At 38.9% G+C, this 25066-nt stretch overlaps 4 protein-coding genes across 15 annotated transcripts; 1 reads left to right on the forward strand and 3 right to left on the reverse strand.

Annotated features, from left to right (window-relative positions):
* Positions 1 to 1369: 1369 nt before the first annotated feature.
* Positions 1370 to 11118, reverse strand: gpp (DOT1 like histone lysine methyltransferase grappa). 6 transcript variants are annotated; one of them, XM_031969817.2, is made up of 12 exons: positions 9937 to 11118; positions 8793 to 8972; positions 8385 to 8711; positions 8023 to 8290; positions 7257 to 7935; positions 6700 to 7171; positions 6009 to 6626; positions 5458 to 5885; positions 5141 to 5374; positions 4777 to 5027; positions 2871 to 3248; positions 1370 to 2715 (listed from the first exon to the last, which is right to left on the reverse strand). In XM_031969817.2, exons 1-12 carry the CDS (start codon positions 10012 to 10014, stop codon positions 2702 to 2704), a joined length of 3927 nt encoding a protein of 1308 aa, XP_031825677.1. In that variant the 5' UTR covers positions 10015 to 11118; the 3' UTR covers positions 1370 to 2701. The 6 variants fall into 6 exon arrangements, 5 of the variants coding, with proteins under 5 accessions (XP_031825677.1, XP_031825675.1, XP_031825678.1 ...); XR_004234363.2 differs by lacking the exon at positions 1370 to 2715 and adding an exon at positions 3980 to 4129 and having other exon boundaries at positions 3102 to 3248; XM_031969815.2 differs by having other exon boundaries at positions 1370 to 3248.
* A 280-nt stretch (positions 11119 to 11398) lies between these two features.
* On the forward strand, positions 11399 to 13900 carry PSR (bifunctional arginine demethylase and lysyl-hydroxylase PSR). Its single transcript, XM_031969819.2, has 6 exons — positions 11399 to 11802; positions 12310 to 12515; positions 12605 to 12887; positions 12982 to 13337; positions 13412 to 13650; positions 13745 to 13900. Exons 1-6 carry the CDS (start codon positions 11730 to 11732, stop codon positions 13770 to 13772), a joined length of 1185 nt encoding a protein of 394 aa, XP_031825679.1. The 5' UTR covers positions 11399 to 11729; the 3' UTR covers positions 13773 to 13900.
* Klp31E (kinesin-like protein 31E) lies at positions 13667 to 23545 on the reverse strand. Of its 6 annotated transcripts, none has more exons than XM_031969812.2 (16): positions 23168 to 23545; positions 21528 to 21912; positions 20977 to 21423; positions 20790 to 20898; positions 20518 to 20721; positions 20136 to 20437; positions 19812 to 20055; positions 18837 to 19738; positions 18416 to 18768; positions 18145 to 18321; positions 17940 to 18062; positions 16656 to 16824; positions 16488 to 16593; positions 15866 to 16405; positions 15523 to 15793; positions 13667 to 14431 (listed from the first exon to the last, which is right to left on the reverse strand). In XM_031969812.2, the coding sequence occupies exons 1-16, from the start codon at positions 23200 to 23202 to the stop codon at positions 14353 to 14355; spliced, it is 4446 nt and encodes a 1481-aa protein (XP_031825672.1). In that variant the 5' UTR covers positions 23203 to 23545; the 3' UTR covers positions 13667 to 14352. The 6 variants fall into 6 exon arrangements, with proteins under 6 accessions (XP_031825672.1, XP_031825670.1, XP_031825671.1 ...); XM_031969810.2 differs by having other exon boundaries at positions 18145 to 18333; XM_031969811.2 differs by having other exon boundaries at positions 13667 to 15343; positions 18145 to 18333.
* A 153-nt stretch (positions 23546 to 23698) lies between these two features.
* On the reverse strand, positions 23699 to 25007 carry AIMP3 (aaRS-interacting multifunctional protein 3). Of its 2 annotated transcripts, XR_012999101.1 has the most exons (5): positions 24798 to 25007; positions 24498 to 24701; positions 24310 to 24405; positions 24009 to 24209; positions 23699 to 23961 (listed from the first exon to the last, which is right to left on the reverse strand). XR_012999101.1 is itself a non-coding variant. In XM_031969820.2 (4 exons), the coding sequence occupies exons 1-4, from the start codon at positions 24879 to 24881 to the stop codon at positions 24078 to 24080; spliced, it is 516 nt and encodes a 171-aa protein (XP_031825680.1). In that variant the 5' UTR covers positions 24882 to 25007; the 3' UTR covers positions 23913 to 24077. The 2 variants fall into 2 exon arrangements, 1 of the variants encoding a protein (XP_031825680.1); XM_031969820.2 differs by having other exon boundaries at positions 23913 to 24209.
* Positions 25008 to 25066: the final 59 nt, after the last annotated feature.

Genomic DNA, 25066 nt, shown 5'->3' on the forward strand with positions numbered 1-25066 from the left:
GAACTTTATGGAAAATTAGTATATTTGACTGTATTTGTCGCTCGATGTACAAAACAGATGCTGTACGAAATATAATCTGTCGTCAGGTAGAACTTTGTACTATTGCTTTCTATACGTAGCGTATGCAGCATGTACGTATATTGTCACAGCTTCTCTAGCACAAACGTCATTCATTCTTCCAATGAACGCCGGGGCATACCAGAAATCAGCTAGACCTAGTTACAACAGATTCTCCTCAGTGTCGTATAAACGAGTCTAACACAATGGGCCGAACACGATTGTAATAAACTTCACTGTCAATCAATGATACACGCTTAAAAATGTGTCCACCATCCTATGCTGTGTTCCATTCGGTTCTAAAGTGTAACAAGTGCGACGCGATCACACAGAACATTTTCGTCCCGTCGCCGGGTAAGGTAGGAATGAAAGAGAAGAAAAATGTCTGCTTGTTACAAAAACCTTAGTATTAAAATATTTTAATAAAAACAATAAATAATCATGATCAATAATAAAATTAATAGAAGATTCGGCAGTGTATATAACACGCTAAACTTGGCAGGTGCCTACATCGTTATTTAATCGTTATGTTTTTAAATGTATACGGGGGGGGGGGGGGCTTCGGGGGAAACGTTTGGTGGGGGGATTATTAAATAATTCGATAACTAATTACAATTATATACGGCTAGCCGGTCAAGTTATTTGTTCCTTTTTTTTGTTTTTACAAGGTTCATCGAATCACGATCGCTCTTCTCCGATTTGTTTTCGTCTGTTTTCTTGCTCTTTACACAACGGTTCCGATACTGCTATATATACGACACAGCGACTAAAAAAATCTTTTATACATAGACGCGCGTTATTCGATGTTGCGTCGCATCTATTTACAAACTCTCATCCTCGAGTCCACCGGCGACGCTGCCCGTCCCTCCCTCTCTCCGACGCGGAGAGCCGCCGGCCGAAACTATCCGTCACCTCCGACGACAACTCGCAGAGATCATTCTTTGGATGCATTCCGCACAATCCTACGAATCGGTGAATTCGTGCCGAAAATCAAGAAACGAATCGACTCCCGGCGAAATGACTATTCTTTTTCATCATTTTTCCGCTGTCCGCCGCCAGAACAGTTGGCGGCGGTGAACACTTCGATAGAGAACCTTCCAGAAACGATGGAAGATTACCGATTAGGGAGCGATCGTTTCAGATGGCACTGTCAAATTTTAACGAAACTCCGTGCACACGTTCGTCGAAACGTCTACAAACTGGCGTCGACGCCACACCATATAGATACAAGTGTAACCGATTTATAATTTTCCGATATTTATATTTTCCTGCCCGGGACGATTCGCTAGAAATTAGCTAGAAACCACGGAAAGGTATTTTAAAGGTATTCTGAACATTTGTACAATTTCCACGTTACTTCTGCTACACGATACTTATATTACACATGGTATATTCGAGAACAATTGAAATACCATTAAAATATTTTCAAGTAGTTCGTACTATAAATAAAATATTCAATAAATTAACCGTTCAACGAAACATATCCAAGCTTCTTCTTTTTCTCGAACAGCTTGCTCGCGATCGTTCGCAGGTTGAATATCGTGCGACAATTATAAACCGTTACTCCCTACGATTGTACACGTTCTGCATCCATGACGCGTGATCAATGCGGCGATCGAGCTCGATTAAAATCTAATAGTACACCTGAAACGATTCCCTTGCGAGAGCCGCGTGTATAAAACTTGCAGCGAATATTTGCTACGAACACACATAGGTTTTGGTAGCTTCTGTCCACGTACTTTTTTTCTTCTTCTTTTTGTTTACCAGCTATCGTTAGCTGCAGCATCCATAATGCATGGCACATTCATTCCTTACACAGCACATTTCCTTTCTCGCTCTCCGTTTTCTTCCTACCGCCGTTCTCTCTCTCTCTCTCTCCGCTCGTGTGACAGTCATGCACCATAATTACAGACGCGCATCACCAACCATACGATTCTCCTTCTGGGAATATAATCTCTATGGTATAATAGCATATATTTATGAAGGCAAACACACTCTCACCGTATGTCATATATCAAATAGTTAATATTTTATCCCCTAGAATTGTTTTTATCGTTTTATCGCCCCGGAAAAGTTGCTGGCGGCTAATTATATTAAGTGTTAAAATGCTTATCAGTGAGTAATGTATAACAGTGTGACTTTGCGTTCTCCTCGCCTTCACGTTTTCGATATACGCGTGTGTACACAGCTAAATATTAAATAGCTTCTATACCATCCGAAATAGAAAAAAGAAAAAAAAAAGAAACTTTAATTTCGCAGTACATTTAGCCTCGTAATTTTCCCTCGCAAAATAAATATATAATATACATACTTCTCACGAAACATAAGGAAAAGAGAAACGAAAAGAATGAAACTAATTATCGAGCTCTCCGTTCGAGCTCCAACTAAGCATGCCATTCTCCATGGCATAAAACAAAGAATACATTCGCGACGCGTATCGGAGTGAAACACATCCAATGTACTGCAACATCGTACGCGTTGATAATCATGATAATCGTAATAACCGTAAATGATAATGATAAAAAATAATAATTAATAAAGATTACTTTAACCGTACTACAGGGGAGCAGAGAAGGGTAATAACATTCTTATCATCAAAAGAAACGGACACATCATCCGCGACCAAGAAACGCAGACGGCATTCTCAATTCTGCAAACCTAACAAACAACCGTAAGAGAAATCCTCAGTTAAAAGCTGCTTCGTACTCAATCAGATTACAAGTAGAAAAAGTCGGATTAAGATTGTTCGTCATTCGAAGGCCACTGTCCTGAATGATTCCAATCCCAATCCTTGCCTTTAGGACGAAACTTACTGGTGCTGCCAGAGTTATTCCAATCTCTATGAAAAAACTTTTTCTTAAAATGATGCCGTTCGGGGTCGGGTTGCCGTTGGTACTTCAGGGGCACCGAGGACGTGCTGTTGTTGTTGTTGTTGTTGTTGTTGTTAGTGTTGGAGGGATTCGGTGGGCGAGGGCTGGTCGGTGAAGGTGTGCGAGGAGGTCCCAGCGCTTCGTCGGGCGACGGGATCACAGGCGGCGGTCCTGTCACCGTACTGTCGGACCCTAAACCGCTGTCGGGACTCGTGTTCACTCCCTCGGTGGATCTTCTTCGCTTGTCCAGCTCGGTGGAGGCGAACGCGACCAACCTGTCGAACCCGGAACTGATTCGATCCTGCCAATCCGCTTCACCATCTGTAAAAGAAAATTTGCTCAAACACTTTATCGCTTGAACACACTGGACAGAGTCAAACGGATTCTCATAAAAATAAGCCAACAACGTTTTCCAATCGCAGTACGTGTTGCCTCGAGGCAGCAGTCTGTTGCGCATCGATTTGCTATGTATTTATTCAATTGCGTTTAAGGAGTAATCTGTAAAGAGAATATTGTCCGACAGATAAGAGAATGGTATTTCTGTATAGATATGTGTGTGTCGCACGTACTGATAGAGGAAAAAGGTGTACAGAAAGTGGAAAGACATGGTGGTCATAAAACAGTTTCATCCTGACTCTATCTAGGCACGAGTCGTAATTGTCGTTGATAAATGTATGTACATGTGTACAAGGAAGGTATGTATGTATCATGCAAAAAAAAGCATGCACTAAAATTACAAAAACCCCTTAACTAAGATACTATGTTCTCTAAGAAATCCGGCATGCTTCGCTCTTTTTCCGAGTCTCTCATATGTATGAGTATGCTGTAGATGTTAAACAACTTTCTTCGAAGACACTGTTTTTCCGAGTTTGGCTTATTTTCATGGAAATATATTTTTTTTCGCTAGTTTACTCGCTATCCTTGTATTCTTTTTCATATTAGATATTTGCCGATAAAATCTTATTTCTCTTAATGGCTGTAATAACGATAATTTAAAAGAGAAAAAAAAAAATGGAAAAAAAATTTTGAACAACCCCTGTGGGACAACTCACCAGCAACCACGAACCAACCCACAGGCAGCCGTACATTTTCATTTCTCCCTCTGACTTGTGTCTCAATCTCTAATAAAACAAGCTTCAAGGGCTGTGAGTGAGATTGAGTATGTGACAGACAGAGCTAACCAACAAACAGCTACAGTGCATCTAACAAATACAGCAAACAACAACAAAAATAAATATAAATAAAGATCGGGTACCAGCTCCGTAAGATAAGGTAAACCATAGGAAAATTTTAAACCGATTAGTGCGAAAAAATAAAATAAAAAAAAATAATAACTGGAGATGCATAGCAGAAACTAACAGTGTGTTTGAACAAAAAGATAAAGCAGAGTGTTTAGTAAAAGGTTTGTATAGCAAAGGTATAAAAAATAAATAAATAAATAAATAAATAAATAAATAGTATTCATCGGGAGAATAAATAAATCATAGTTTAGGTGGTATAGTAGGCTCAAACTACTGGAGGTAGAAGTCAAATCTAAAGAGTAGAATTCAACTCGTAAATTTGAGGAACATTCCTAGTCTGTTGCCAGCTTCATAATTTACTTTACTGAACTGGACACTGTTCAAACAAGTTTATACTTTACTTATAAATACAATATCAAGAGCGTGAATGCTCTATTTATGTGCTTCTCAAAGTTCAAAGTACTTTGACGTTTCTTCTGCCAGCCAATACAGAAAGCATATTTTAAAACTTGGGTGTGTACATTCCAAAGCGTTTCCTAACTCGATATTCGTGGAGAACGCGTAATAAGGAGTAACGATGTGAGATAATAGAATGTTCTTCTGCTTACCGTCGTCGCCGATACCATTTCGTTGCCTCTGCGTGGTCATTTGAGGCTCATCGACTAATGGCGTGGATGTATTCGAGTGCGGTTCCACCAGAGGACTTAACGGTGCTCCACTTGTGCTTATCGACGATACGACCGCCTCTGTTTTCACCGGCATTGAAGGCTGTGATTGACAAATCGCCGTTACAATGCCGTTCGTGGTCGTGCTACCGTTACTGTTACTACTGGTTGCATATCTGGGATACGGTTGAAATCTACGACAAAGGAAACAAACGTACGTTACAGGCTGTGTTCTTGAAACAATAGTACCAACGAATATGATTCAGTAAAAAATAAAAAGAAAATTATTTCAAAGAAATCGCGATACCTTCGATTTGTAGAAAGCATCGACTCGTTTTTAGTGTTGTGATTGTTCAATATACGAGCGTGTAGAGACGCTGCCAGTCCTTCCACCGGTAGAACTTCGCCGTTCGAGCCAGCTTGAGATGAATGCAAAGATGACGGTGGATGAGTTTGTGCGAGGGACTGAGAAGGATTGTCAGTGAAGTACGACTCATGGTATGGTTTGATGTCTGCACGGGGTAATTGAATCGGCGTGTATCTGCGCAAGAAAAAATATAAGTTATTGTTGACTTTCCCAATAGTCTAAGGATAATGTTCTCTTGTGAAAATATTATTATATACCTCTGCGCCTGTGTCACGGGAGTGAACAATACAGATGATCTTGAAGTGACAGTGGGAGTGCAAGTTGAAACTGCGGAAGAAGTCGGAGCATAACTTGCTACATGCGCCAGGGTCGATAAGCCAGCATCGCCCTCTGCGCTAGCAGGTCTGCTGATAGGGGAATATACTGTTTCCGGTCTAATCATCGCACTCATGTCAACGGCGGCGTTTATTATCGATTGATTGGATATCTCTAAAGTCCTCTCTATTTCTCCGCTGACCAGATCACCGATCGTCCTAGTGCCCAGCAATCCATTTCCTCCTGCTACAATACGATTGTCATGACTCGATTGCCTGGAGTCGATTGTTGGCCTATCAGATGGTGTTAAGTGAGATGAAAGGCGTTCTTGGGAGAGATGACGGCGAAGTGCTAATTTTGCAGGTGAAACCTACAATGATATTTTTATTCTTAATCGCCGGGAATGTGATTCGCCGATGAACAACACAGACAATGATTAGAAAGAGCACACTCTCCGCCGTATGCGGTTGTTATTTACAACAATAGGAATTACCTGTGTATAATCCGGAGTGGAAACGTTCTGCGGCAACGCGATGCGTTTTCTGTCGGGCTCAGTCTGGTTCTGCAATTGTTGCATTTGTTGTTGCTTATTTCTATTTTGTTGATCTTCGTTCAAGACACTTGTGATTATGCTCTTTAGTCTATCTTCGAAGTTTGCAACCCTAGGTGGCTCCTGAGTCCTGTTTGCTGTTTCTTTGTTGCTCGTTTGCGGTAGCGAGGACGAGATAGACGACGACGAAGTTGTAGAAAAGCTAAGGGACGCTTGTGGCAGTCTGGTTCTAGAATTGTTACTTGTACTAGTATTTTGTCTATTCAACATTCGTCCAGCTTCTATTTGTCTACCCGTTTCCAAGATTTTCTGCGCCAGTATTTCTGGATTGTTTTCCTGTATCTTCCCGATGTCCGGAACATCCGGCCATTCCTGCGACCTGGATCGTCCTTCTCTACTTTTCCTAGTCGATCCGCTCTTCCCGTTCTGTTGCTGATGATGGTGTTGATTCTGCGAATGCTTGGTACCCGCTGCTTCCCTCTGTTGTTGAACTATCGCAGCAGCTTGCTTCTCGTTGCTAGCTCTTTCTAATACATTTAATTCGTGCTCCAATTTGGACACCTGCACACATTTATCACGTTCAAATTTCCATCAACATTTATCATTTAATCTTATTAACCCGAACACTACTAACCTGACAGTGCAATCTTTTACGCTGAGACAAAGTGGCTGAAATCTCTTTCAGTATGTAATCCTGTGTCAGTGGTTGCGGCGGATTTGCTATACCATTAGCGTTAGTCAGGCTGCTGTATTTCTCTTGCAACTCTTGGTGTCTGAGCGCCGTCAATCTTGATTGTTCACTCTCCATAGACGCGACTTGCGCTTGCAACTTGCTTGCCTTCGCTTGCAACTGCTTGTGCCTAAGAACTATCTCCTTGGCTTTGGCAAGCAAGTCTCCAGGTGACGTAGCATTTATACCTAACTCAGTCATTCTTGCTTTCAATAAAGCTACGCTATCGTCGATTAATACTTTTATTTGTTTCTCTAGTTGTGCCGCTCGTGATTGCAACTTCGAATTTCTCTCCCTCTCTTTTGCAATGTCCGTGTTGACCGATACTCTGTACTGAGGAGTTCTCATTGATTCTAACAAGAGCATGAATTGGTCCCTGTAAACGCGAAGGTGCATTGACAACATGTATCAAGGTGATTGAAAGCGAAACAACTGGCCCATGTGATTATCAATAGACATACCTGTACAAATCCAGAAGTATTTGTAAAGCATATGGTGTGGCGGACGGAGCAGGTGGTATACTAAGTTCTTCGTGTACAGAGGTGGAATGTGACTGCAAAGAGAGCGACAATGAGGATAGCTGTTGATCCACGCAACCAGGCGCGGGCGGCGGCTTTTTCCCCAAAGCTTGCGGAGATGTACTAAGGAGCGTTTGACTGTGCAACAAGTCCAGGCCAGAGATATTAATCGCTTTCTTCGGCTTAGACTTCTTCACGCCTCGCCCCCTCTGTCTGCCTCTGGCAGGGGGTCTCGTAATCCCATTTGTTTTCCTATTCAATTTTCTACGAATTTTATTTGGTTGCCGACGACTTTTAATGTTACCCTCATCAGCGTCTGAATCGCTATTCGTCCCTTGCTGTTCCGAATGATTAGGGCTCTCTAACTGCCGTGACAGATCCCGTTTAGCTCTGTCACCCCTCTCGCCCCTACTCGTAACCTTATTATTACTGCTGGCAGTGTTGTTTATCACAGAATCAGAATTTTCGTCGCCACCTTGTTTATTATTCTTTAAACGGTGGAAATAACGCTCTAGCTTGGTACGATCGATCACGTGTAAATAATAAGACACTGGTTTACCAGTCCAAGAGACAGAACCTTTCAGCGGTGACATTTCCGAGACATGCATTATCGTACCAATATCTGTAAACACAGGGATTCAAAGTACATTCATGAAAATATTCTTATGCGCACACGTTTTCTATGAGAATCTAGAACAAAATATATTACCACTAAGATTTCTATCCGTTATGCGAAAGTTAAGGGGGCAAAATGATTTCGATGATACTATACGCGCACCATCCCGTAGGTCAGCAAATCGTTCTTTCAGCTGGTGATCCACCGTCGGGCCGAACGCAAAATTATTGACAAACACTATTGTAGATCCGGTGATGCTTTCACGATGTTCGTCAGCTAAAAAATCGCCTTTTACCAAACGATATTCGCCGCATCTTTTTCCGTACCAATTCAACCATTTACGAAAGTTTACTTCCATACTCTAATATTTGACAGAAATAAGAGACTTGTAGAGATACAGGATTCTAAACATGTGAATAGTAGTATACAATGTACACGTTAAAGTAATTACATACTTGTGCATATCTCGATGGTACATCGGCTCTTTCTACACCAACACAAATTTTACATAAAGTTGCTGCTGCCATTTGGAGAACTACTTGGCCAACTCCAGATCCCAAATCGACAAACACATCGTCTTCTGTTATTTCAATCTGATCTATCATTTGACATACAAGTTCGTAACTTGTTTCTCCGTATACTTCTGGCGAGAAAGGTTCATACTGATTTAATTTATCTGGTTCTACTACAGCCTGATTATATGTTTGTTGAAGTATATGCCGTAATAAACCTCGACTAGGTCGTTTATTTAGCCTTTGCGATGGTAAACTAGTGCCCTTTTCCTGTATCAAATTAGTTTCAGGTTTTTTAAATAAACAAATGTATCTTTGTCACATCAAATCGTCACTGAACATTTTACTTACCAACTGAACTAAACTATCAATTGCTCTATTGAATCTGTCGCATAAATTTTTCATACTCTCGTAATCCCTGGTGTCATAATCGCACAAAATGTTATTCTCTAGCGGTAATTTCAAGTCCGGCAAATCCTCACAAACCCATCGCATTGTTTCAACAACATCGAGTGCACCATCGTGTCGATCCTACAATTAATTAATAGGTAATAATTACAAGCACAATTTTCTATTAAAATATATAAAGCATTTCCCCGAGTACATGATTTTAATGGGAAGAAAATATGTTTCAGCAGGAGAAAAAAGTTTTCTTCAACACAAGTTACTTTATTGCTGTACAATATTTTTACATAAACTATAAAAACTTATTCCTCGAATAAAATCTGTAGAAGCATCTCTGGGAAAAGATATATATATATATATATATATAAAGGACAAGCAATATAATGAGAATTTACAAGGTGCCATAAAATGTACCTTTTCTCTCTTGACATTTCTTACAGCCATAAATCACAGTACCTCAATTTATTGCCACAATACAAATTCACTTAGTGTCTATGCATCTAATCTCGTGAAGCCAGGCAAAAATTTTTAATAAAAATTAATCCTCCCAAGATACAGATCACGTATATAAATAAACCATGTTACCATGTAAGAATCTAGTAACGATTCCTCCACAAAAATATAACAAAACATTGTCCACAATGAAGTCCCGCTCAATCAAGCATAAAAATAACCTGTTCATGATTTTTTTCGTTGCAAAGCACTTTTTATCCTGCTCTGACCTCCGTCCGTTCGTCTCCTCTCTGTCTCTCACACGCGCAAGTACAAACGTCGTTGCACAAGACGGGTAACGTGCAATTAATTCGTACGTGCATGCAATTACCAAGTGGAAAAGAGGCAGGGTCGTTGAAAAAAAATACGTCAACGTTTTTAATTAAAATAAACATGACAACGTGACAAGGTAACGGGGGAACAATTCGCGTCGCGCGACCGATGTACACGATCAGCTGTGTGAGAATGGGACCTAAAACGGCAGAGTCGCATAGTCGGTAGGCGTTCTCGGTGGCGGCTATGTTAACGTTACGTAGGCGCGATTAACGAAACAAATGGAACGAAATAAAAATGAAATCCCATAAATGATTGCACTCACGGAACCAGATCCGGAGGTGAGGGGCCATTGATAGACGATCGGTTCTGCTCCGGCTGGCGAGTGCAGGCGCAGCTCCATTTTAGCAGGGCCGTCGTCCTCGTCCCCGTCGTCGTCGACGTCCACTTCTCTGGCAGACCGTTTTCTCCGTAAGCCCAGCTCTCAGGGTCGTGTGACGTAACACTGGTTAGGACGAGAATCGTTTACCGGAGGGATCGTCGTCGCTCGTCCTCCCCACACTAGGACACTACCACCACGTAGACGACGCTCGCGGAGGACCCCCCCGCTCCGCGGTCACTTCCCCGGACATGAAAAAGACACGAAGGGGGCCACCTTCAGCGACCATCGGCCCACGAGGATGAGAGCGTCGCGGCCACGAAGCCAAGCATCAAACTTCGACTCGACGATGGGGCTGAGCAAGGGGGCACGCCGAAACGGCCACCAGGAACACGGAACACGAGGCGCACACAACAGAAAAACACTGACAGACTATTGTGCTAGCTCCGAGAAACAGCGGTTTGGGGGGGGATGACGACATCAAAACATGGCGTCATGCCTCTTCCTTCTACCGTGTCGTACTCGTGCGGCAGCACATCCGGGTGATCCACGCCAACCCTCTCACTGCGCATGCGTCTCGGAAACCGTTGAACTTTCGACCGCGGATACAACTTTCTTGTTACGTTAATGCAACTTTATATATTCTACGTATAGTAAAGCCTCCATTCATCGAGCACACCTCTGCCCGAAAGCCATTTTTTGCATGGACGTTTTACTATTAATATGTCGCACGCCGCGCACCGTCGACGTAAGGTTACCAGTAGAACTGTTTACACGGAATGCTACCGTCGGATCTATATTGGGATCCATAATCTGTCAAACGGAAATTCGACGAGAATATTTATTGACGATGTGATACGTTCGTTCTGTAATTGTTTCAGGCGTAACAGAGCGACGGTCGATCGTTGAAAATTAGTTTCATCGCAATTTTCAATTTTTTCCCGATGGAGAATGCGGTTATACCGTTATCTGCTGATTCACCTGTTTCTATGCTCCCGTTTGGAAATTCGGTCAGCGAATTTAAGTCGTTTAAACGTTTGTCTTGTTAATTTCCCGCGAATGCCAGTTGGCTTGCGAGAATTCGTGTCGGATAATAAAGATATTACGAATGATACTTTAGTATTATTTATGAGTACACCTGTGGCGCGATAAAGAAACAACGATACAAGGGTTAGAAAAGGTTTATTCGCGGAGAAAATTTGGAATGTCGCGTTTATGAACTGTTTATGAGTAGCTGTATATTTGCACGTTATTGTCTCGAACGCGCGTCGACGGATAGGTGTAATTGTTATATTTTGTAGGGAGTGAACGATGGCGATATCGATATTTCTAGAAGCGCAATTATGTCTCTACAGGATGACCTATTGGTAGGACATGGTATTTGTCACGTAGGCAGTCGCATACAAGAATCAGCGCCTCTGTAGATAACATATAGAACTTTCCGTAACGAATTGCGATCGTGTTGGAAAAGTGTACGGAACGTGGAATGTACGGCCAACGAGATATCGTTATACGAAACGGGAACAAAAGAATTTATATATTTGTAAAATAATAACAGAAAAAAGGTCTGCTGGATGTTGTCCATACACATGAAATCGTCAACCAATGTTTTGATACACCACACGGAATTTATGCGAACTAAAGAGTACAGTTACCGTTGAATGACGTGTTCCACATATTTCTCATTTGTAAATTGTAAATATATTGTAACTACTAGATAATATAACGAACGTGTAGCCATGACCGACGAAATGAAATTAGATCACCGTGCAAAAAAACGAATTAGAGATGTTAAACGAAAGGCAAGGCCAGGTAAACGCGCCATAACCTAACTCTCTAACCTGTACGTTGACGTGATATGCGCGTAAAATTAATTGTAACAAACAACTGTTCTTCACGATTTATTTTATATTGATAGTATGACTAGAAGTAATTGTGACACCGTTTGTCTTCTCGTGACGCTCGTCGTTATAAACTGAATTTGGAAAATGCGACACAAGACCGAACTGTCTTTGCCGACCTTGGATGATGTAACTCCAAATTTACTGAAAGTATTACGATAATATATGTAACACTGTAACATGACGTGCTTACAAGTAAATAATTCACCGTTCAATCTTATATATATAACGATCAAATGTTTTTTTATTATTTTTTTTTTAATCGTATACTGTCAATAATAAGCAGAATATTTGGATGTTCGTGAAATCTTCAGTGTTTTATGCTATAGAGCTTTTATATTTATGTTTTTAAAGTGTCTATATATCTGGACTCTGTAAGATTGCATCATTTATTTTGAAAGTGATTCCTTTCTTATAGAACTCGGGGATAAAGCAGGTTGGACTCAACATGGCTACAGTAAAAGATTCGAGCCTTTTTGGAATGTTAATGATAATGTAGATCGTATCGAAGAATCCAAAGTATCCGACGAGGAGTTTATAGAGAAATATGAGAAACCCTACAAGCCTGTGATAATACGAGGTGTTCAAGATAGCTGGAAAGCCCAATACAAATGGACTATAGAGGTTCATAAGTAGTAATGCTCAAATCATGTTATTAAAGTATGAGGTTTATTGTAAACATATATTGACAATAATTTTCTATTAAACTGCAGAGATTAGTAAAGAAGTACAGGAATCAAAAGTTTAAATGTGGAGAAGACAATGATGGATTTAGTGTTAAAATGAAAATGAAGTACTATGTACGTTATTTGCTTAACAATGAAGATGATTCACCTTTGTATATCTTTGATAGTTCGTTTGGAGAACATCCTAGGCGAAAAAAATTGTTAGAAGATTATGTTATTCCTAGATACTTTCGCGATGACCTTTTCCAATATGTTGGTGAGCATCAAAGACCGCCATATCGTTGGTTTGTTATGGGACCTGCAAGGTCTGGTGAGTATTACATCCGTAAAATGACAGTAGTTGTCTTTTTGGAAGTATAACGAATCGTATAATCATATTAACTTATTAATGAATGTAATTATAGGTACTGGTATTCATATTGATCCATTAGGGACCAGTGCATGGAATGCACTGGTTTCAGGACATAAACGTTGGTGCCTCTTTCCTACGCATACTCCTAGAGAACTTTTGAAGGTGTCTGGAGCTGAGGGTGGTAAACAAAGGGATGAAGCTATTACATGGTTTTCTATTATTTATCCTCGCACAAAGTTACCTACCTGGCCACAGGATTGTTTGCCAATTGAGATTTTACAGAATCCTGGTGAAACAGTTTTTGTTCCTGGTGGCTGGTGGCATGTTGTTTTAAATCTTGATAGAACTATAGCAGTTACACAAAACTTTTGTTCTCGTACCAATTTTCCAGTAGTTTGGCATAAAACGGTAAGTACAAGATACGTAATACAAGTGGAATAAAATGTTCATTATAATTTCGAAAAATGAAATTTCCACTGTAGGTACGGGGGAGACCAAAATTATCACGCACGTGGTTGAAACTACTCAGGAGTAAAGAACCAGAATTGGCAGCCCTAACGGAGACTATAGACGTGAAGGAAGACACGGGCGTTGCCAGCGATTCTTCCAGCGGCTCATCAAGCAGTGTTACTACTACTACCAGTAGTAGTAGTCAATCGGAAGACGAAAGTGCAGATGATAGTGGACAAGAATCATTGACAGCATACAAAAAGAAGAAGAGGTATACAATACTATAATTAATATTGTTACTAGCCCATTTATTCTTTTATAATTATAAACATAATTAGACATAATACTGTTTTTAAATTTTTCAGAAGAAAACTAAATAACAGCCAACCCTGACAATATCAAGCATTTGGGACCTACAGAGACCTCAGACTGTACAGTATTAATCAACAATTATTGTTTGTACTAAGAGTAAATATAATTATTACCACCTTCATGTTCATAATAAAATAAATGCTAGGTAATACCAAAGTTATTCTTATTAAATAAATTCGTTTATATCCTACGCTTAGGCAATTTACGATAATGCACATAATTTTTGCTAAACTTTTATTTTATATTGTTACATCTTTGGATTTATAATATATTTCTATCTAACATAAAAAAAGATACTTGGTTTGTCATTTAAAATCCATCACTTATAAATTCTATTCTTATCCGATGTCTATATCCAAGAAGGCAGTAAACGCGCGAGACTTAAATTATAAAACATTTAAAAAAAAGGACAAGAACACAATCAATTTATGTTCAGGAACATAAAAGTATCAGGATTAATGTCTCAGCAAGCAATAAGTTAGGTGCATTATCACTTTTAGACTCTGGTTATTGATCCACTGTTTTGTAATAAATTAATAAAAATTAACAAATAAATAGGAAAATATCGTTGCGAAATAAATATAATATTTCAATGAATGTATTAACTTTTCAACGAGTTGCTTCTCTGGAAAGTTCTTGCGTCTCTCTTATAGTAGCTCCACAGCCTCACCGTTCCGTCACTTCATGTTGACACGGTGACCATGCAAAGCACCAAATTGGAGTGTAAACAACATAGAAGCAAAGTAATAAAAAATTTAAATTAAACTCATGTTCAATAGATCTAGAAGTTTATGATTATTGCAAAGATATTATATCCTACTAGTTCATTCGATTAAACATAAAATTTGCTTACATACAGTACATTCACAACTGCAATCACACTATTAATGACTTACAAATTAGCATATTTACGTTTTAAAAAGCAGTATTTCATACACACAATTTCGATAGAAATGGAAGTGATTAGAATAGGATAGTAGACGTTAGAGTGTGGAACTTCAGATTGATGCTATTCTCTTTAAACAAAACATACATATACTACTCTATCAGTTGTTAACAGTGAATAGAAGCGGCAATAGAAAAAGTAAATTGTTAATATAAATATGTAATTTACATTTTCGACTTTTGTTACATAGTAGTAAATTGAATAAACGCATGTTTCATAACATTCAAAGCACAGTTTAAATAATAACTTGCATAGTTTTGTCATTATATCTGGTGACAATTTTGCAAGTGAACTACTAAGAATAGACAAATATGTAAAAATACATTGAAAACGTCTTTCGAATAGGCAAAAATTATGTAGATCAGAAAGCGAGGTAACAAATAGTGAAGTAACGATATACTTTTCTTTCTTATTATCAGCAGTCGTCAATTATGTAATAAACAATTTTCTTGACGTCAAATATCTCAACACATTTTCCGATAACTACAAAATGTGTTTGGACAAACATGCGCATTACCACATTAACAACCTATAAATGCAAAAGAATAATATACAGCAATATAAAAAAATAAGTTAAAGGGAAACTGTGGAAATAGACATGGATAATGAGGAATCAGGAATACGCCACAGCTTCACCTCTCCAGAGCTGCAATCAACATTCAAGATGTTATTCTATTCGACAAAGTAATTACAAATACTGAACCCAAGCACACCGGTTGTCGTCGAGTAATCAAAATATATATAGTCAAGTAATTAATATCTAAATTCTGAGTATGCTTCGGATCAGTCGATTGAGAGTGATATGATAAAATGAAATACACTTACTTGCTCGCAGTGAAAACATGCTGTTGATTAGTTATCACAGCATTGATAGCGGAACCGTGCGCCCGTACTTCCCCTATTGGCGCACACTCTCCACCTTGTTCCTTTGGTACAGACCACGCTTTCAAAACTCCTCCCCTGCAACCTGAGACCATGATAGTTCCACTGTTAATCATACATAATCCCAAAATCCAATCTTTATGTGCATTATTCAGTGACTGGACTAGTTCCATTTTATACAAATCCCATCGTTTGATGCACATGTCTCTCGAGCCTGAAATTGAGGAAGTAGTTTTAATAAAATTGCAACTTACCAATAAAAGTCAAAGCTGAAAATCAAAAATACCAGAGAAAAGTGTCGAATCGCACGCAGTCAAACACTGAACTCCATCGTAGTGCGGTGGCGCCAAACATACCGACTGTCCAGACATGTTAGGTTCGACAAGGGATATTAGATGATCCTTGCTACCAGCTATTACACGACCGTCATCCGCGACAGCCAGGCACATCACCGCAGCCGTATGCGGTGTACTTAATCTTCCCATGTGCGTTAATTTCCTAAGATCCCACATCCTAACTTTATCGCTGGCTGCGGTGTATAGCTCTTGTTCGTCTAGACTAAGTACTAAATCATTGATAGCCGTTTCACCCATCGGTACTTGAGTTGACAACGCAATTTGCCCGCTTTGAGCTTGACCAGAGGAGAACAAAGTTTTTACACAGCTGTTGCCCATTCTTAAGTCCCAAACTTTTACGTAGGCTGAAGATACGCTGAATAATAAATTCCGTACTGGTGAGTACTTCACGGCAACAACGTTATTAGGATGACCAGTCAAAGTAAGATTTTCAATTCCAGTTCTTAAATCCCATACTTTTACAGTTCGGTCTGAAAATGTTATGTTGTATAAGTAGCTCGTGGTTAGAAGATAATCTTAGAAGAGTTCTATTGGTTGTTTCTGATGTTATACCTTTTGATCCGCTGAATAATAAATCTGTAGTTGCACATATAGTTAAAACAGCTTTACTATGCCCCTCTGCTACGTGGGAACATTGCAAAACGGCCCGTGGCGATGTCTGGAAAGTTTCCAAAGTATTATAAGTATTGAATAAATTTGCTGGACTCCTATCGCTTTTACCTTGCCTTGATATTGAGAAATGATTCCTTTCATAGGCTGTGGGTCTGTCGAGGCAGGTTGTCTACTTGCAGTCAGCCTGGAGAAAACATTCTCCTCTCTACTGTTGAACCGCCGGTAGGTGGTCGGTGATCCAGGTGGCGATGACACATCTGTGTGTGCTACCTGTTCCCTAGTTGAGGGTTTGTTATGTTAGAGTGTTAGTTAGCCGGGTTCTTGTTAATTTTAATCCAGGCTAATTTACGTTCGCTTGAGAAATACAATTTTAGACCATGCAAGTGCACTGGAGGCGTAGAGTTGTAAATTGGTTTAATTAGGAGAAACGTTATTCGATTGTGAGTGTATTAACGTTTGTAGTTTTTATATTATTGGTTTATAGATACTCATAGAGGAAAGTACTGAATATTATTGCGATCAGAAATCGAATACTATATAATGATTAATAATTAGAATCTCGAAACAGTAATCAAACAAGACACATACACAATGGTTTATTACATAAGGTAGTGAAATAATTTTAATAGAAAAACAACGATCCACTGAAGGGTCTTTATACGTATTACCATAGGACAGTGCACGTTAAGTACTTGTGCTTTTATTTATTATCTGACATTATACAAAATATCTGCTTACATATATACAAATTTGATTAACCTTCTTGCGAAGCTTTACGACATTTATACATATTTGTACTGCAAAAGCATAGAAATATATATAAATATAATACACATTAGGTTGTACTATGTTAGGCCAAACTTATTGAAACACCTGAAATAATAATTATGAAATAATGTTATCATTATTAGCCATTTTCCCGAGAATGAGAAACTTTGAAACAAATTTTGAGCATATCAACTTTTGTACGAATTATTATATTCTTAATTATAATAATTCATTTGAGTTAGTAACCTTATTTGATAATCTTTCGTTAACTTAAACAGAACCCAATAATTTAAATTTTCCCTATGTAATTCATAAGATAACTTTATCATTAATGAAGAAATATATTAGTTTCTTTCATATCCCTCCGTTTTTAGTTATATATTCTTTGTATTGTGGTATTTGTCACAGAAATTTTAGATCGTATTAGCCTGACTTCTTTTGCCTATAATTCAAGGGGTACAATTGTAATATTTTTGGTGAAGGCACCGGTAAATGCACTTGTTTCAAATGATACACATCTTTCTTTAAGAAAAAAATTTAGTCATTAGTGCGTAGAACAGAGCGTCAAGGCAGAGATATGTAAAAAATACAAATACAAAGATGTGCTTCAGGATTATCACTCACATGGAGCCTCCACCAGGATGTAGTGGTCGTCGGAGCGGCCTTGGTGATATGCTATCACGTCGACTTAAGGTCGGTGAACCACCAGTTATGTTACTATGTTGACTTCTCGTCAATACCAATCCTCTGACAAATGACCATGTTAGTTTAAAATATATTGCGATAAGGTTCATTAAAATATTATTTGCATATAATCTTGTATACTCACTTTAAACTACCTGGCGCGCTAGGTACCCTCGTAAGTGGATGATTATGATTCTGACTTTGTTCCTCTGTTTTCATATTGTCTGGATTTGCTTGGACTCCGTAAAGAAGTTCCTGAGGCTGCGTGGTTCTTCGTCTCACTTTATTGTTACGTTGTTTTTCCTCTCCCATTATAACTTGACTGTAAGTTTCACTGATATTTCAAATTACAAAAATAAACTTATTAGCGGAATACGATTCACAATGGATTAATGAGACAGCGTTAAATGACATACTTATCGGGCGAGGAGCTTCTTGAACTCGGGGGACTGTAATTCAAAGCATGATTGTGGTGACTGTTCGTGAGGGACAGAAGATCTCTGTCTCTCAATACATGCTCTAGTAACTGATGTTGCACATCGCTTTCTTGCGCGACCTGATTCAGTCGAGATTCCATGTCCCGAACTTCAAGTTGCTTCTGAGCAGCTACGCAACTCTGCTCCACGGTAAATGCCAGCATTTTTTGTAATAAATATTGAGCTTCGTCCACTGTTTGAACCGTCGATATGAGAGCTTCGACGCCGGGTTCGCCCTCTGTTTCTCCATCGCCCATTTCCACCATATCGCGTTGACACTCCGAGATGCTATCCTGCGGAGAACATGTTGAAGTGCCCAGCAGATGTACGTTATTTGACATCAGAAGGAAGAAACACTTACCTGCAAATAGCTAATTTTACTTTTTACATTATCAATTTCTTCGTCAATATCATTCGGGTCACCTCTCCTGCTCGTTATATCATTCCTGTGCTTCTGAAGCTTCTCGAGTTCTCTGCCTAGCTCCTCGCGTTCCTGAAGAAGCCTCTCCATTTCTCTCTCTGTTTCTGCAGCTGCTTGCTTAGCCAACGCCTGTTTTGCAATAGTCCTCTCGAAGGTTTGCCACCTCTGTTTTAACGTTTTGGGATTAATCGGTTTAGGTGGCGCTCTGCCTGCAACTTTTTGACTAAGTCCTCTGTCCCTTTTCCTCAGCGCCGTAACTTCCTCCTGTTTACGCCTGAGCACCACTTCTTTCATTCTCTTATCAGCTTCTAGTGTTCTAATCATATTTGCATTTTTCCTACTCTCCTTACGTAATTGAGCTATCTCTCTGTTGCGTCTCAGCTCATTCTCTTTATGTCTCTGAGCCTCCTCGCGCATTTTATTTAAAAGCTTCACTTTTGCTCTCTTCATCTCTGCTAGTTCATTCCTTAGTCCTCTTAACCTGTTCTCATTCTGTGACTGACTCTTGAGCAATCTCGCGTGCTCCTTTTTGGCGGTCTGTAACAATCGCATTTCTTTTTGCATTGCGGACAGCTTCTTCTCATACTCGTCGCGCAGTTTCTTCACTTTCTCTGTCGGTGGCGTTGGCTGTTGTTGTAGAGAGTGCAACACCTTATCCCTTTCTTCTTGGGTATCTTTAATGCGGGCCTGTAACTGCGCAAGTTTGTCCTCGTAATGCTGTTTCATGGTTTGCAGGCGACGTTGAGAGAGTTCTAACTCCTGGATTAACCGCTGCTTCATATCTATATCCGACGTTAGAGCCTCCAACTCACGACCCATAGCTGCCTCCTCTTCGTCTTCTTCTACAAAATATCGTACGTCTATTATTTACGAACTCAGTATGAAAACACCATTTCATTATTATAATTGCTATACCTTTCCTATCAGAGTCGTCATCTGAGTCATCTTCACTCGCAGAGTCTTGTACAACTTCTACATCATCGCCTTCCCCTTCCTCTCCTACTTTATTGGCAGTGTTAGTATTGTACACTTGTTGCTCTTTTAATGCAGTTAACGTTTCAATCTCCTTCTGCAACTCTTTTTTGGCATCACTTAATACTGATGTAGAATCACTTTGAAACATATATCCAGAGTCACCATAAGGATTTGCTGCATTAACCTATGCAAAATAAATATTACATTGAAAAATTATTTTTCACGTGTAACGTTTACTACTCTAATGTGTGAACGATACTGTACCTGCATTTGCCGCTTTTTTAATTGTTGATACATCGCTTCCGCTTCTAAGAGACGCGCCCTTAGTTCTTCTATTTCTTGTACATATCCTTGTACTAAACTCGTTACTTCACCATTTCCACCTGTTGCCGATACCCACTGACCAGCAGCCTTCTCTGCCAGCAGAAGAACATTCTTTGCAGTTAGTGCCTCGACTGTTTCTGAAAGAGCTTTGACTCTTGTACGTAGACTTTGCAGTTCACTATTCAACATTTGATTTTCATGCCAAGCATCATTTACACCATCTTCGCCAACAACTCTTTTACCTAAAAAAATATATATATAAAAGATTGCAGTCAACATAGAATGAATAATGATTCAAATACTCTAGATTCTATATATTCACCTTGCCTATATTCCATCAATTCTAACTGAAGCTGTTGTATCTCTCTTCGCAAAGAAGCTATTGTCCTTGAACTCTTATCTTGATTAATTGTAACTTTGTTCTTTATATTTCTCGCTCTATTAGCATATTTCAATGTACTCAGTGTTTCCATAAAATCCCGGTCACTTGGAGATACACAAGCTATCATAACAGTCTGACTATTCCCTAGAATAACACATTAACATGTTACATTGAATGACATCGTTTATTTTGATAATATATTATCATATTACCTCCAAGTGAATCTTGAAGTAGCCTTGTCAATTTGGAATCTCTATATGGTACATGTAAAGCTTTCTTTGTTTTGTCACCCAGTGCTGAAATCACATTGCCTAGGGCCAACTACAATACATAAAAAAAATAATCATTAAAATTTGAAGTACTATATCTTTTAAATTAGAATATCAATAGAAGCCATACCAATCCACAATTTATGGATATCCCTTCCTTTGCTCTATCTCCTGTTGCACCAGTCCTTTTCAGTCTTTCTGACCCAGCTAAATCTACAAAATGAAATTTTGCAGTTAGAGTTTCAAACTCATTTGCTGGTTCTGTTCCACTTGTGTCAATGTCAGCATCTGGGTCTTCAACCTTGATGCATCTTTGCTGCCTTATATATAATGTAAATATCGCGTGTGATCTTGATGATTGAGTATTCATTTGAGTAGAACCAGTTGTGCGTGATAATGCTCCCAAACGTAAATAATCTAATGCTTGTTCCAGACTGGTCACAATTCTTGGTTCTACACCAGCTAAATGAATGTTGCCTGAAGTATCCTCGTGAATGCGAGCACCACCTCTTGGCCCACCTGGTTCCAATAAATCTTTCAAATCTTCATTGTACAGCTCCAAAAATTGTGCAGTAACCTGTTATAACATGTACATCAGTCATAACACAATACAGAGGTATAAACAATCGAGTAACGACATAAACATTACATTAAAAGGGTGGCAACATTAGGATTACCCACCTTAAATTCAGGAGGCATCTGTGCACGTTCCCTAGCATGCTGTTGTTTCTCTGCTATTCCATCAAAAAGATGTTTGATTGCTCTGGGAATTATACCAACAACAGCTTCCTCCACTTCCACATCAAAACCAGTGCCCATAGTATAAGTTTTGCCAGAACCAGTCTGACCATAAGCAAGAACAGTTGCATTGTAACCATCTAAAGCACCTTCTACTAGGTGTCCAACACATGTTTCGTAAATTGTGCTTTGCCCAATGCCAGTATCAAAAACATAATCATATGTGAAGGCCTTGTCTGGTCCAAGAAAGACCTGGGGTTCTCCTGGAGGTACTTGAGTACAAATTCTACACATATCGATCACTTCACGTGCTACCTGAGGCCTTATTCTGTAGTTAAGAATAAACATTTATGCTTAAACAAGATAATGCCTCAAATACATAATTAAAAACAAATGAAACTAAAATGTTATTTTAAAAATATAAATAGTCTATTCTTCTTACTGCAACGATATCGAAGATAATTTTTAAAAAGTTCTCAAAACAAAACAAAAAATTTCAAAATTATTCGAAATATTTATTCAATGTCACAAATCATTTAGGCTTCAATCTGACTTAGTCGTCATTCATCTATTCCCGGTGTATTGCGAACGACACATAATCGACCGGTGCAGTTACACGAGAACGTATTATATCATTATTACGTGAGAGAAAGAGATATAACAGTTTGCACTGTCTGCATCAGCTGTTATCGAGTGTCGCTCACGGAAACCTCGTGAGAATCGCTGATAGGCGACGAAAGAAAGAAATGGCACGTAACAAAAGATAAATAAAAACATTCGTCGCAAGCGTAAAAGAATACAAACAACGGTAGATTATCGGATTACGCAAAAACGAAGGGGACGCGGTGGGAGATGGAAAATTCATTCATCGAGAATCGGGATATGCGTATATACATTATACAACCGGTAATGAAACCTACGCACCTCGTTCTTTAAAAGGAGACATTATGTGATTTAAGTTTGCAACGAGCTGCTGCGTAGAAAAAAGATACCGATCAAATACTACGCTCGCGAAAGCCAGCTAAAAATGTACCATTCAAAAAAAAAATATCGATATCACGATCATAATAATAACACGATACCAATATTTAGTCTTTCAGTAGAAATAACATTGGCAACGGAAAACGTGGCTCGTACAATTAATTCATTGAAAAGTGAAAAAGAGAGTTACGAGAAATCCGGAACCATTTCAAAATATGAAACGGTCTGTACGGTAAAATTTTCTAAAATCGTGAAAGTGTGACACGCGTAGATCGGTTTTGCAATTCTAATCGGTCGGACTCGCAACAACGGTACAGCACGAAAAAAACAAGGGGCCAGATAAGATATACCGGGCAAACATGCGAGACGCTATGTAAATCACGGTTATCAACGGTGAATTTATAACGACAGCTCAAAAGCAAATGGTCACGTCTCTTTGAATTTAAACGACGTGCCGCGGGAATATCTGGATTCCCGTTGACCGAATGCTGTCAATTCCAGGAGCTGTCACTGCGTACGAGTTTGCGATAATACGGTCTGCTTCGCGACGGAACGTCTTCAATCAAAATCATTTCGAAAGTAGTAGAATAATCGATGCTTACCGTACAGCGACGCGTACACTCGTGTCATCAGCCATCTCGACGTCGTTTATTGTGCTATTGTTCGAGACGTGACAGCGTTAGAAACTTGAACAGTGAAAACGAACAGGATTCCGGCGCGATTAGGCCAAAAATTATTAGGCGGCGGTTAAAATTCTTCGATAGTCGGGTATCCTGAATGCGCACGCGTTATCAGATGCGGCGACAGTGAAAATTCCGCATTTTTCGTCGCGAACGCCCGCACAAATGACCGTGAAATCCACTCAAACATCTCTCATAACGAAAGGAAAATCGCTATCCTAGCCGCGTCGGTCCAAGGACTACACAGATCTTGGACTGAAATCATACGTGACGGACATCTTTGGTTCTTTACACTTCGTATAGAAACGATCGTTTGACGCCACCTGCGAACAGCCATACGAACCGTGCAGGCACAATCGATTAACGATTACCGATCAGTTAGTTTCCTGTTTCCGGTAAAGGGATTTTTTCAAGTATTGATATTTTAAATGTAAGATGAATAAGTTTTTAATGTTAATTACAGTGGTATGTTGAAAGGAAATTTCTACAATTATATGCATTGGTTGTAATGAGAAAATTTAAATTCATTATTGGATAGTTTTAATTTTGCAGTAAGTTGAGGAAATTTTGTTGCCTGAAATATTACTTTAAATAGATGGAAATGTTGGTTATCATTGGAATGAAAGGTATTAAATTTTAAACAGTACGAGTAACTAGAATGAATTGGTAATAATTCTGTGTATCATTTCATTTATATGCATCCGACAATGATTTTAGTTTTTGCACTTTTTATTATTGGTTTTATTGGAGGCTGGTATTAATTGTTTTATGTATTTCTTATTGAAGTGAGAATATGTAACAATTATTAAATCATGACTGTGTGTATATTAATTCATAAGAATAAATGTAACAAGTCAAAGGAAATTAGATCTAGTTGCTGCCTTAATTTTTTTTCTTGCTGTATGTTATCAAACCACCTTGACACATGCACATACTGAGCTTTCTCCTGGTGAGTTAATTCTCGCTGCAACAAAAAAAAAGAAGGTTAAAGAGATTAAATTGATCCATGTAATCTACTAAGGATTCCTATGTGCTACTTATTATATACTGTTCATTTTTATTACCATTACTGAGTATAAGACATAATACAGCGTTATGTCAGCAATGGTTTTTTTTGTACCAGTTAAGTATGTCCTGTCCCTTAGAGCAATATTTAATTCCTGTAACAAACAAACGTGTTTTATGAATTTCGACTTTGAACAGTTCTTGTTCGTTTTCATTATAGTTACATAAAGAAGTCGATCAATGTTACCTGTAAAATCCTCTTCGTATTCGCCGGAGTGTCAGCGTAATTAATACAGACAACGGCATATTCGAGCCATTGACGCGATAAAGCTTCTACCTCGTTATTATCACCAAGGATGTTCGGATATTTTGAATTCTTGATTAATGACTGAATTATAGTACTAAATCCTTCGATTGTTTTGTTAGATGCTCGTTCCGTACTAACGACTACCTAAACAAAAAAAGAGGGGAAAAAACGGTTTACAAAACAGTAACACGTATCAACTACACGTCTTAAATAGAATTTTCGTGAAAATCTATTATTTACATTTTCATGCATTTCTAATTGCACCGGCGACACGTCCAAGTAATTTGAAATTCTTTCTAGGCATTGGACGTTGCACAAAACCATCGTTTCAAACTTTCTTCGCGACGAGCTTCGGTGTTTTTTATATTCGTTGGCAACTAACTTTTAGGTTATGTCGGTTTACGCGCGACATTCGAAATAATAACATATTTACTTGACATCGAGAACTACGTAGTAAGCAGCGGAGTGATTGTCTTATAGTCTAGTTAGGGCAACCTTGGATAAGGAAC

Source organism: Nomia melanderi, chromosome 8 (assembly GCF_051020985.1).
Source record: "Nomia melanderi isolate GNS246 chromosome 8, iyNomMela1, whole genome shotgun sequence".
NCBI classification, from domain to species: domain Eukaryota; kingdom Metazoa; phylum Arthropoda; class Insecta; order Hymenoptera; family Halictidae; genus Nomia; species Nomia melanderi.

What these genes read in the sequence shown, in the direction of transcription:
- PSR (XM_031969819.2), top strand. Translation starts at nt 11,730, where the DNA reads ATGACCGACGAAATGAAATTAGATCACCGTGCAAAAAAACGAATTAGA. An exon ending in AATACAAATGGACTATAGAG is followed by an intron (nt 12,516 to 12,604) that starts GTTCATAAGTAG and finishes ATTAAACTGCAG; the next exon opens with AGATTAGTAAAGAAGTACAG. An exon ending in GCATACAAAAAGAAGAAGAG is followed by an intron (nt 13,651 to 13,744) that starts GTATACAATACT and finishes TAAATTTTTCAG; the next exon opens with AAGAAAACTAAATAACAGCC.
- gpp (XM_031969815.2), bottom strand. Translation starts at nt 10,014, where the DNA reads ATGGAGCTGCGCCTGCACTCGCCAGCCGGAGCAGAACCGATCGTCTAT. An exon ending in ATACTTCTGGATTTGTACAG is followed by an intron (nt 7,172 to 7,256) that starts GTATGTCTATTG and finishes TCGCGTTTACAG; the next exon opens with GGACCAATTCATGCTCTTGT. An exon ending in CCCGTGACACAGGCGCAGAG is followed by an intron (nt 5,375 to 5,457) that starts GTATATAATAAT and finishes TTTCTTGCGCAG; the next exon opens with ATACACGCCGATTCAATTAC.
- Klp31E (XM_031969810.2), bottom strand. Translation starts at nt 23,202, where the DNA reads ATGGCTGATGACACGAGTGTACGCGTCGCTGTACG. An exon ending in TGACGACTCTGATAGGAAAG is followed by an intron (nt 19,739 to 19,811) that starts GTATAGCAATTA and finishes GATATTTTGTAG; the next exon opens with AAGAAGACGAAGAGGAGGCA. An exon ending in CATCCTGGTGGAGGCTCCAT is followed by an intron (nt 16,825 to 17,939) that starts GTGAGTGATAAT and finishes ACCCTCAACTAG; the next exon opens with GGAACAGGTAGCACACACAG.
- AIMP3 (XM_031969820.2), bottom strand. Translation starts at nt 24,881, where the DNA reads ATGGTTTTGTGCAACGTCCAATGCCTAGAAAGAATTTCAAATTACTTG. An exon ending in ATACGAAGAGGATTTTACAG is followed by an intron (nt 24,406 to 24,497) that starts GTAACATTGATC and finishes TGTTTGTTACAG; the next exon opens with GAATTAAATATTGCTCTAAG. An exon ending in ATGTCTTATACTCAGTAATG is followed by an intron (nt 24,210 to 24,309) that starts GTAATAAAAATG and finishes TTTTTGTTGCAG; the next exon opens with CGAGAATTAACTCACCAGGA.